Genomic DNA, 12,804 nt, shown 5'->3' with positions numbered 1-12,804 from the left:
TTATACTCGTAGGTGTTGTATAATTGGAAATATGGCGTGTCCAACGTCAATTAATGACCAATTGTATATAACAGACTACTGATTGAGATATAATATGACAAAATGGCAGAATATATATCAAGAAAAATAATATGAATATATCATACTCAAAAATATTAAATAAAACTTCCACACTGTTTTCATTTCCTTTACTTTCTGCACAGGTAAACTGTGGATTTTCTTGATGACAAATTTTTATTCCTAATTGAGTGGTTTATTGACTAAGTTCATGTTTGAGAGAATATCGAAAGTAATAAAAATATACGATTTCACACTATTAATTATAGTCACAATTCATTTGGAGAGAGTATTGCAGAGTAATCGTTTCGTAACCAATCAATGTGAAATTTCAGGTTTTTGTGGAATGGAATTCTCTCACCAATGTGTTGAAGTGAAACGTTATTCAATTTAATGTACCAATATAGTACCAATATATCTGAACAAGGCTAAACTTTCACCATTTAACTCAAGTTCTAACGGAACAGAAAAGTTTCAATGTTTGATTGCAAAGGCTGCATCAAATAATGTCGTTCCTCAATCTTCCATATCCATTACTAAGTGTGATATTAATTAGTTATTTGAAATATTCGGCATCTGTTGAATCTTTGACGAGTGCAAGCAGCAATCTTTCATCTGGAGTTCATCCAAAAATATTCGGAAATGAAACTGGTATGTTATACATATAATATGTTTATAATCATTTTCTGATATCACTGGGAACGATAAAACTATAACCAAAATTGAGTTGCTCTGAAAAGAGAGGATTCTATTACATAAATCAGTTATTACACTTCTACCAAAACATTCTTTAACATTAATAAATCACGAACTCACCTGAAAAGAGAAACAACATTGACAGGTGTCGCTTCATCAGTTCCTATTGATTGAATATTCAAATTACAATGTAATTCTCATTTGTTTAGCCTATTCTGCATATTTATCATACACTCCCATTCAGTCTATATGACCGACAGCTCCATAGATTCACACGAGTTCACAGAGAAATTATTACATATATAAATGAATAATTCAGTTAATGGTTTGACGACACGAATATAATCAAATTTTCTATGATCATTTCATCAAACGATATGATGATCGAATGAAAGAAATGTTGTCGAAATACCACAACATATTGAAAAACACACTGATATTTGCTTCAATCCTCAAAATGATTCCAAGATATCTACAAAAAATCTTACAACTTGTGGGACTATTCGAATTTGAGTTCCTCAGCATGGGGACGTTGTGTACTGTAAGCGCCCTTTCACATGGAGAGCTTCACGTCTCTCGCTCCCGAGAGAGAGAGAAAGGCTCTTAGCGCCAAAATGCAACGAGTCCAATGGTGCTTTCAGACGAAGAGCGGTTGCCGCCACGTCTCGGGAGACGAAAGTTCTCACGTCTCCTGCACCTCGAGCAGGGGAAGTCACGTCGCTTCAAAATGCAAAAGGGAGGTTTCCACACGAGCAGTGAAAACGGTTCTTCCATCCCATTCTTGATCGTTGACGTTTCTGTCGACGGTAGAGAACTCAAGGAGCCAGGTACTAAAATGGCTCCCGGCGATAGTTAGGAGTGATAAACGCTCCCGTATAGGAGCGAGACAACTGAGGCTTCCCTAGCTCGAGCTCTGGGCGGCAATATTACTTTTTTTCTATTATGTTTTTATATCAGTACATTATACTGTTTTCTTTTCCTTGAGTGGCACATGCATCAGGTTGACAAAAAAATATTTAAAGAAATAATGAGTAATCATGGGAAAATGATTTCCAGAGCGGAAATGCAGGCGACTAACTTACTCCTAGATAGTCCAGATCAGGGTTTCTCAAACTCATTGTCCCACGTACACCTAATAGACCTTCAAGACCACGGATACCCCCTTTAAAAATACTAACTATTAATAGGCATTCTATTAAAAAATAATACAAAAATAGTAATAGATACACATGTTCAGCATCAGGTACCTAATAGAACAAATAAAATATTTTATTTAAAAAAAATACAATAGTCATGCGAGTTTCATTAAAGTATTCAAAAAATAACATAATTAGGTACTTAAATAATATAATTGATCCGTTAACGTCCGCTGTCATAGGGGAAGTTTTAGTTGACACGTTGATGTGATGAGTGCTCTTGCTTTTTCCCATAAATGGAGTCAATTCTGAGAGCAATATCACTCAACGTCAATCTTAATTCATATTCAGCGTTCAGTCAATTCATGTATTTTGACTTTATCATGTCCAGTTGACGGCGTACGTGCGCTGTCACGTTCATCGCACGTACGTCTAGCCGCCGCCATAACGTAAATTTCATCGCGTACACGAACCTCACTTTGAGAAACCCTGGTCTAGATAGTGAGAGAGACCCACACTCCAGATATGGTCATTTGGGACTATCCAACTGAATATTTCTTCAGTGATACAATGATACAGGATATTTTTAAAAAAATCGCACATTATTTTAAGTTTGTCAAATATCAGACTTCCGTATTCACAATGAAATTTATATTGGAGAGAGAAGTTCATACAAAAAGCAATTACCTAAAACGTATATCTAGATATCACAATCTCTATGAGTTCTAGGAGTTTCAGGCGTTATCCTCCTTTTGGTTCCGCGGTGTCTAATCACTGTGTTCACACAAATATAATGACTTGGGGGGTCAGGGAGATTCAAGTTGTTCTTCAAAATGGTTTCAAAGCACAAGCCGAAACGTCAAAAAGATGAAAACTACAGACGCGGTTCAACCCGGACGACTGTCCGTCTGGTGACTATATGGAAGAATTATACTAACTAAATCGTTGAGTAAATAAATACCTACAATGAAAAATGAAAATTGGATATATTCACCTCCTGCAACCTTTATTCCTGGTGGAATATGGTAAAAACCTGCCGGAAAATAATCACTTCCCTGACGATGAATATCCAGCAGCATGATCTTGCTGGAATCAATCAAGTAGATTCCATGTAGACCATTTCGTCTCTCCAATCCAACCAGCGGTATGCATGAGACTCCATTGACCTCAAACGTATCTCGACTGCATGTATGAAATCTTCGTCTGACTTAATATTTCAAAATGAAATTTACAAACATTTACCTCTTCCAACGCTCTCGCACAGTAGAATCTCATAGATGTCTGCTGAAAAAACATATTTCCTTGTGTAATACCACGATGAACATTAAATTATATTCAACAGACATTTATGCAAGTTACCTCAGAAGGAATAGTCTTGGAGATGTTTCTCTTCCATCTGATAGGACCAGGCAGAAATCAATCGTGTGAATCACAGACTGATTTCGGGGTATTACTTCATGTCTGTACAGTAAATATCCGATCCAAACAGCACTATGCCTGGGTTTCGACTGACTTCAAACGTGGCTCGTCTGGGAAAAATATTTGTTAACTAGTAAAAACTCAATTTTGAACAAAGTCTCAAAAGTTCACAAACAATGAAATGAACAATATCTTCATAGTTTTTTTCAACAAATGTTTGACGTCTCTGACCCGTTACTTGTTAAAAATTAATAACACTACCTGGTTCAGTAACTGATGAAGCTACCGTGTAGCGGAACGCGTTTTGAATAAAATTTATTGTGAGAATTGTATGGTTATCATCATGGATATTATCACAATACGAGGGTGGTCCCAGAAGTACCCAACCCAACAAATAAAACACAACAATGTTTGGAAAAAAAGTATTTATTTTTCACCGTAATTTCCTTGCAGCATTATATACTTTTCCCAGCGACGTTCAATGAGTTGTATACCGTTTTTATAATAAGAACTGTCTTGCTCCTCAAAATAGCCATTAAATGCCGACATCACTTCTTCATCGTTGGAAAATCTTTGACCACTGAGCCATTTTTTTAGTTTGGGGACAGAAAATAAGCCGAGGGGGCTAAATCTGGCGAATACGGTGCGAGAGGTAGCAATTTAAAGTTTAATTCGTTAATTTTGGTCATTGCGATAATGGATGTGTGAGCTGGTGCATTGTCTTGATTAAACAAAACCTTTTTCTTTGCCAAATGCTACCATTCTTGTTTGATTTCTTCACTCAAACGTTGCAATAATTTCACATGACAAATTTTTTCATTTTCATAAATTCATCGAAAAGGTTCGCTATTGATGACTGCCAAACAAATACTGAACAACGCAGCGTCTTCAAACTTGAAACATATGCTTTATAGATTGTTTTATAGATTGTGCAATTTCTAATATAGTGATATTTTCCAAACAACTACCGCCATGCCTAGGTCAGACCGGGTACTTCTGGTACCACCTGAGTACATTATCGAAAACCACATTCAAATAGATGGAGTCAATACAACCTGTTGAATTTCTTTAGATAAAAAAGATTTTGAAAAAATCACTTTGACGTTATATCTTTTTTGAAGGATTTTTATTCGGCAGCTATAATAGCAAACTTACATTTTTTCGTTTACATGGTAATAAATCAGAAACTAATTTTAGAACAATGAATATTATTGAATTGAATTCATCTCTCATCTAGTCTTAATCAATTTTTTCTCAAGTGACTTGACAATTCTTCCGCTTCTGGTAACAACTTCTCCCCAAGCGCCCAGCTAAAGATTTAAGAATCATTAGATAAGGTACAATTATTTAAAAGAGAACACATATGATCATTTGAAATAAAACTAAATAAAAATCACTAAATTGAAAGTTTTGACTATGTTATGCTCACGTGACACTTAGCCCTTCACTTCTGTTCAGGCTGTCATGGCTATGTGCCACAGGCATCGCATTGCCCCCTAGTGAGTTGCACTGTCGGCAGCATAACAAATGGAGATGATACTGCATCTCATCTACACTGTTGTGTCCTTTCAATACTGTGTATTGAAAACTATTGTTTTTAGTAATATTATTTATCAATCGACAACTTTAACACGTACTTATTGAAAAAACTTTTTTCACATCACAGCCAGAATTATGTATCTCGCCGCGTGTTTCACTAACCAAGTTGGAATCATCAGTAGATGTCCGTCTTTAGGCAGGTTATAAATGTATAAATGGACATAATAGTGAGTTATCTAATATGATCGATAACCAATCTGTGCAAATCTTATTGTTAAATCATCTGAAAATGGAACTTTCAAGGGGTGATGATCAACTGTATTGCCAAACATGCGCCAAACTAACTGATTATTATAAGAAAACAAGTATATCTGAGGCACCAGTCAATCTAATAATAACACTGATGATCATCAAACATGACTAAACCGCTGACATAAGCACCAAACTCTTACGAAGGTTCGAAATAGATAAATACTTCAACCTATTAGACCACTATCATCTTCATGCAGTCATTGTTCACTGTGGTTCTGGCGTTGAATCTGGTCATTATTACGCATTGATCGAAGACGAAACGGACTGGTTTGATTTGAAGGTGGTTGACAATGTTTCGTGGTGTATTTCATCCATTCGGACTTCCATTGTGGTGTATTTCATCAGTTCAGACATCCATTGAGTGTATTTCATCATTTCGGACTTCCATTTTGGTGTATTTCATCAGTTCGGACTTCCATTGTAGTGTATTTCATCAGTTCGGACTTCCATTTTTTATTTAATTTTTTTTTTGGTTGTTGCTTGTATATTATCTCTTTGTAATTTTAGTTTTTTGTTTAATAATAAGTTTGACAATAGTCGTGTCACTAAGTGTTCTGGCGATGTCTTGAATTTATTGGAGCCTCTGGAGACACCCTACATTTTGTTTTATTAAAGAGAGGACATTGGCAGATCGAGATCTTTAAATGATGTGGTGCTGCAGGTTTTTCCGTGATTTCATGCAGCTGAGAAAGCAAATGCGCCACTGGAATTAATGAAGTCGCCCCGGTGCGCCAATTAGTTTTTGTTGTTTCATAATTTCATGATTTGTATTACTTTCTTCTTTAAATGATTTTCAATTGATCTATGGATTTGGATACCAATTGGATGCCAAATATGGTTCAGGTTAAAATTTCAATTCCTTGACTTGAAAAACAGGATCTTGAAAACCTGGTATTTCTTTCGTTTCATTATGAATAAACAAATATAGAATTTCAGTTGAAATATAACTTCAATTTTTCAGATATATTTATGAATTCTATTTCATGTTTTCATATATGCATTTGTCATTGCAGTACTTTTCTAGAATGGACTAAAAATTTTTCTTTTCTACATCTGAATAAAATTCTCAATAATAAATTATTCGATAATGAATTATCATTTTTCTCTGAGCTATAAATACCTGTTGACTATAAATTGTAATTGTGAGGAAATAGTCAATCCAAGATTCCTCACTTACCTTCAAATCTCCCGGAGAGGATGGTATATTTCCAGTTCTTCTTCAAAACGGACTAGAAATAATTTCACCTATTCTCACGAATTGTATAGAGCTAGTCTGGCGTGGAACTATATACCACCCAGTTGGTTGGCAGCAAGGGTGGTATATATACCTAAAGAGGGCCGGAGAGACCCACACCCCAAATCGGTACGACCCATCAGCCTTACATCCTTCCTGCTGAAAGGACTTGAGACGTTACTGGACGGACATATCAGGACATATCAAACCGGCAAATCGACAGATTCAGCAACAAGGAGATTCGGTTGCTGTATTTCTTGATATTGAAGGAGCATTTGACAATGCACTACCTAAATCTATAGGATTGTCTCTGGCTAGAAAGGGTATAGAATCGACCATAACTGGCTGGATCTACGCCATGCTAGTAAACAGAACTGCAACTACGACTCTTCAAGGCGAGGCTATCAGGTTCAGGGTCACCAGGGGCTGCCCTCAAGGTGGGGTACTATCTCCCCTTCTGTGGTCGTTTCTGGTGGATAGTCTGCTTGATGCCCTCGACAGAAAAAAAGTTGATCTGGCAAGGTCCACGTCGGGAAGGGTAGCTTGTAATATCCTCCAAAGCGCGTTGGGCGTTGTTCACAGTTGGTGCCTGAGGGAGCAGATGTCTGTCAAGAGAAGGAAATTGGACGATCTGACGCCACTTTTCCTCAATGGTGTGGTCATTCCATTTGGAACGGAGGTTAAATATATTGGCATTGTCCTTGATAAAAGAGCTGGAACGCTCACTCGGAAAAAGTATTACACAAAGCCAGACTGTCTCTATGGACATGTCGAAGGATTTGTGATAAAACTTGGGGTCTAGATCCCATACAAATCCATTGGATTTATGTGATGATTGTCAGACCAATGATCACGCATGGTGCAATTGCTTGGTGGCCGAAGGCTTTACCAAAAAACGGCCCAAGCGAAGCTCTCTGGCTTACAGAGACAGGCTTGTCTGGCTATCAGTGGTTCCATCAGTACCACACCGTCAGCGGCCATAGAGATCCTTCTAGATCTACCTCCTCTCCACATGTTTCTGGAAAGAAAGGCTAGATGGACTGCATACAGACTTGTGCACATTGCCCATTGCACAAATCAATTCAATGCAGAGTGCAACAGACTGTTGGTTGACATTGGAAGTCACAGCATTCTGGAAATAACCTCTGACTTTATGCCTCCTACTGTCAACTACGAACTGCCTTATAAAGTACTATTTCCGAGTAGAGAGGACTGTATCCTACGGGATAAGGAAATATTAAGAGCAGATACTTGTTGGTTCACAGATGGATCAAAAACACCTTCCGGTTCTGGTGCAGGTGTTTTCAGTCGCAGACCCAGGACAGAGTTATCTACCTGCCTAGGAACACTTATGCGACTGTATTTCAAGCGGAAATGTATGCTATTGAATTGTGTGCGGAGAGATTGGACAAATCCAACCTCACTCACAAGTCAATAAAAATATTCTTGGACAGTCAAGCGGCGTTGGAAGCTCTTGGCTCCCACCGAGCAACGTCCAAATTGGTAGCAAACTGCCAAAAAAGACTCTCCTCGATAGGAAGACTAAACAGATTGTCTCTGGTCTGGATTCCTGGCCATACTGGCCTGGAAGGCAATGAAGCTGCTGACTATCTTACAAAGAAGGGTGCTGCAAGCGGCTTCATTGGATCAGAACCTGTCATTGGCATCGCTTTGGGCTTTGCCAAACACCTGGATGGCAAGAAGAGTTATGGACTTCTGGCAGAACCTTCCTGGAATGGCTCACTCCAAGGCGTTTATTCACCCTTCGAAGCTTGATTCCAAACAGTTGTTGGACTAAAGTAGGGAGGAACTACGATGTCTAACATGCCTTCTTACAGGTCACTGTCATTTGAATCATCACATGCAGAAACTTGGACTGTCGGAAGACAGTGTCTGCCCCGCTGGGGACCGAATCAGGTTCTTTGAGTTCGGCAGATCCGTAAAGACCACTCACCATACAAACTAATCGGCTTCGTTATGATGCTGGGTTTATTTGGCCGAGTGTGAATAGGTGTGAGCCACAATAAACCCTTATGGGTTGCGGTGGAGGGTCGAATAGACCCACTCACTTCAGACCTACCTACCTACCTCTCTTACCTAGCTCACTATCCGAATGACCTAACTCCCTTGACACCTTTCATGTTTCTTCGTAATCGAACAAAAGATGGAGTACCTAACTGTGATGATATCAAACAACTTTTTGTCATCATAGACCACTTTCGAAAATTTGCTATTTCCGGTAGACCCCCTGCAGCTACATTTCTACCATATTCCCAAAACTCGAAAAAAAGTGAAGATTAGATCAAACTATGGGAATTTGCCGTGCGGCTGCGTTCCAACCACGAATCAACAGTTTTTGAATGAAAAGTGAGAATTGATTGGTTAATTATATTATTGATTGTACTGTAATGGATGTCAAAAAAAGTTAAGTGAATTAAAGTCAATTTTCACCAATCTTTGTGGTGAAAATATAAAAAAAAATATTTTCTTGTGTTACTGTTACTTCTACTTACACTACAATGAAAATCATAAAATAGTCATAATTTTAATGGAAGGGATGAACTTGTTGATGGATTGACAGCAAATTATCAATATATATATATATATATATATATATATATATATATATATGCTGTTTTTTCGGGTTTCGCTCCGTGTTCTGTGTATTTTCTCCCCATAAGGATTATTTTCACAACGTTTCGGCAAAGTCTCATTTGCCATCTTCTGGTGATGTCTGGTTTTTTCAACTAGTCTAGTTGAAAAAACCAGACATCACCAGAAGATGGCAAATGAGACTTTGCCGAAACGTTGTGAAAATAATCCTTATGGGGAGAAAATACACAGAACACGGAGCGAAACCCGAAAAAACAGCTCATCATATTCGAGTTAACATATATATATATATATATATATATATATATATATATATATATATATATATATATATATATATATATATATATATATATTTATATATTTATGGCTTTAATTTTGTTAGGATTAACTGCAAATATCCCCGTTCTGCGATATTCTATCTCCTTATTCTGCGGTATTCAAAAAGGACCTTTTTTTGTTCAAAAGTTTGTAATGACACCAAAACGACACGTTGTACTGATTATGGAATTTGCAAGTTTTAACGTGTAACAGTCACTGAGCCTCTTGAAATATCTTCCTACATTGATAGGTGAAGTCAAGTCAACATTTTAGTTCTTAACTATCGAAACCAGATGAATTTTTGTAGATCCCCGTTTACGAATTGTGAACCCCAATTTTTTTGGTCACGCCAGACGCCCTTCGAGTCTCTCGTGTCCATCTGGACCACTTTGGGAATGACTGATATTATAGACGAATTGAAATTATAACAATATGCTCTGCTGTCCAAAGAGAATCATAACTTATTGACAAAGCTGCAAAGCTGTAACTGAAGAGATACTTGTTTGAAGGTGGTTGACAATGTTTCGTGGTGCATTTCAGTAGTTTGGACTTTCATTGTCTGATATGATATAAATTAATTTGAATTTCCAGAAAGAATCTATAAAAAATTAAAAACATTAGCTGAAAAATAACAATTATATTGAGCAAACCAACTTAAATTACAATGAAATGAAATACAAGCAAAAATCAAAAATTTAACTATTAACACGAGCAGAAAATTGAAATGTATTAACAACAAATGACGTTTCGATTGTTAGTATCCACAATCGTCTTCGGGTAATGACCCAGTCATTTTTTGGGATTTTTTTTTCTGTTGATTGATTATCTGAAGTCCTAATTTAAAAATTTGGAAATTTCTTGTAACGATATCAGTAATTTTCTTATCTCTACACATCTACAGATCTTCAAGCTTATGCAGGTGATCCTTGTCATCTTGGCAAGGTCCACGTCGGAAAGGGTAGTTTGTAATATCCTCCAAAGCACAACGGACGTTGTTCATAGTTAGTGCCTGAGGGAGAAGATGTGTATCAACCCCAACAAAACTGTGATAATCCCTTCACCAGGAGGAGAAAATTGGACGATCTAACGCCACTTTTCCTCAATGGTGAGGTTATTCCAGTTAGAACGGAGGTAAAATATTTTGGCATTGTCCTTGATATAAAACTCACCTGGAACGCTCACTTGGAAAAAGTTTTACACAAAGCCATACTATCCCTGTGGACAGTCGAAGGATTTGTGGTTAAACTTGGGGTTTAGGACCCAAAAAATTCATCGGATTCATGTGATGATTGTCAGACCGATGACCACTTATGGTGCAATTCCCTGGTGGCCGAAGGTTTTACAGAAAATGGCCCAGGCGAAGCTCTCTGGCTTACAGATATAGGCTTGTTCGGCCATTAGTGGTGCCATCAGTGGTGCAGGTGTTTTTAGTCGCAGACCCAGGACAGAGATATCAAACTGTCTAGGAACCTATGCGACTGTATTTCAAGCGTAAATGTACGCTCTTGAATTGTATGCGGAGAGATTAGAAGAATCCAATCTCATACACAAGTCAATAAAAAGTTTCTCAGACAGTCAAGCGGTGTTGGAAGCTCTTGGCTTCTACCGAGCAATGTCTATATTGGTAGCAAATTGCCAAAAATGACTTTTCTCGATAGGAAGACTTAACAGATTGTCTCTGGTCTGTATTCCTGGCCATACTGGCCTGGAAGGCAATGAGGCTGCTGACTCCTTTGCCAAGGAGGGTGCTGCAGGCAGCTTCATCGGACCAGAACCTGTCATTGACATCGCTTTAGGCTTTGCCAAACAAATATTGACCACTTGGATGGCAAGAAGAGTTATTCACCCTTCGAAGCTTGATACCAAACAGTTGTTAGACTACAGTCGTGATAAACTACGATGTCTAACAGGCGTTTTTAGAGGTCACTGTCATTTGAATCATAATATACAGATACTCGAACTGTCGAAAGACAGTGTGTGTCGCCTCTATTTGGAAAAAGATGAAACAGCAGAGTTCGGCAGAGCCGTACTCTTACCATCTGACCTGGAAGACCACTTACTATACAAACTAATCGACTTCGTTAAGAAGCTGGGTTTATTATGTGAAACCCTTGCGGGTTTCGGTGAAGGGTCGAATAGACCCACTCACTTTGGACCTAACCTAACCTATCTGTACACATTGATTAAATTATGTATTATGTAGAGCACAACTCATATCTCTTAAAAACGAAATATCACTTGCATATACTGTTTGAAATATTGATATAGTATTTTGATTTTTTTCATTATTGAGAAGAAACTATTTCAAAAACTTTCCACAATACCCTTGGTTGTTCGTTTCAATGAAAATAATGGCAAATTAATTATTTATGTTTAGTATTCGATGTATTGAAAACATGTTGAACACGTATGAAAATATAAGTGAATCATGGAATTGATATAAACTTCTTTCAATGACTCTTGTTCTTTCAGGATACAAGTTGAAAAATCAAGCGTCTGTTGTTTCAACCATAAGTCCATATCATGATGAAACAAAAACAGAAGACAACGACGATAAAATGTTTGATGAATCAAGTCAATACAGAAAAAAAGATGAAGGAAAAAAAGGTCATAAGAGAGCTAAATTCGGAGAAAAAGCCGAACACAAAAAAGGACATGCTACTAAAGGTTTTCATAATATGTTTCATAAAGATGAGTATCATAAAGAACATAAGATCTATCTTGATCCCATCAATGGAGGTGGAGCATATTCAAATATCCAAGTCAATTAGGTAATCATGCAGATTTGAAGATGAACAAGCCTAAGAGAATGAATTAATTCATACATTTATTGAGAACCTGACTTCATAAATCCATAGTATTAGGCACAGTGAAATGATATATTTAATTCTCCTTTATCATGTCGTTACCCGTTTCGAATGAAAATCCTTCCTATCCGATTTACATGATATTACATTTCAAAGTTACAATTCAAAGACATTTGTTCAGAATAATTGTTTGAACTGCATGTGAAATGAATATTTTGCTATGTATTACTTTCTTCTTTAATGAACAAGTAATATATTTTTTGCCATTAACGGTTTTGATTTCATTTGAGCGCTCTGTCCTAGCCAGGATTATCGTGAATGTGAAGAGCAACCAAAGTAAGTTGTGAGAGGACCAACACCGGGCATCAAGAAGCATATTTTCTCCAGGCATCTTCATACGAGATATGTTAGGAATATATTTTTCTGGTCAAGCCACATCGATTTAATAACCGAAATTACTTAAACCAAAGAAATGCAAAAAAAACTTTGATAATAGTGACACTACACTTCTTCAATTACAAATTTCCATCAATTGGGAAAATAAGGAGCGAGAGCTCCTCAACTCCCCAACTCCTGAACCAACAACTGAACCTTAAAGGAAAGGATTAGTGGGGCAGTCAGGAAACGACTGAGGCGTCTCCTCAAGAGCGGGGTACCTTATAAAACCGCC

The 12,804-nt window shown here is 37.3% G+C and overlaps 1 protein-coding gene across 1 annotated transcript; it reads left to right on the top strand.

Annotated features, from left to right (window-relative positions):
* The first annotated feature begins 516 nt into the window (after nt 1-516).
* On the top strand, nt 517-12,348 carry LOC111515689 (uncharacterized). The gene is made up of 2 exons (XM_023171897.2): nt 517-708; nt 11,800-12,348. Exons 1-2 carry the CDS (start codon nt 564-566, stop codon nt 12,096-12,098), a joined length of 444 nt encoding a protein of 147 aa, XP_023027665.2. The 5' UTR covers nt 517-563; the 3' UTR covers nt 12,099-12,348.
* The last annotated feature ends 456 nt before the right edge of the window (nt 12,349-12,804 follow it).

This window comes from Leptinotarsa decemlineata, unplaced genomic scaffold, assembly GCF_025532065.1.
Source record: "Leptinotarsa decemlineata unplaced genomic scaffold, Ldec_3_MD MMD2_P_RNA_scaffold_2, whole genome shotgun sequence".
NCBI classification, from domain to species: domain Eukaryota; kingdom Metazoa; phylum Arthropoda; class Insecta; order Coleoptera; family Chrysomelidae; genus Leptinotarsa; species Leptinotarsa decemlineata.
Note: the sequence above shows the minus strand (reverse complement) of the source record. Positions and strands in the feature narration are given on the sequence as shown.

What these genes read in the sequence shown, in the direction of transcription:
- LOC111515689 (XM_023171897.2), top strand. Translation starts at nt 564, where the DNA reads ATGTCGTTCCTCAATCTTCCATATCCATTACTAAGTGTGATATTAATT. An exon ending in AATATTCGGAAATGAAACTG is followed by an intron (nt 709 to 11,799) that starts GTATGTTATACA and finishes TTGTTCTTTCAG; the next exon opens with GATACAAGTTGAAAAATCAA.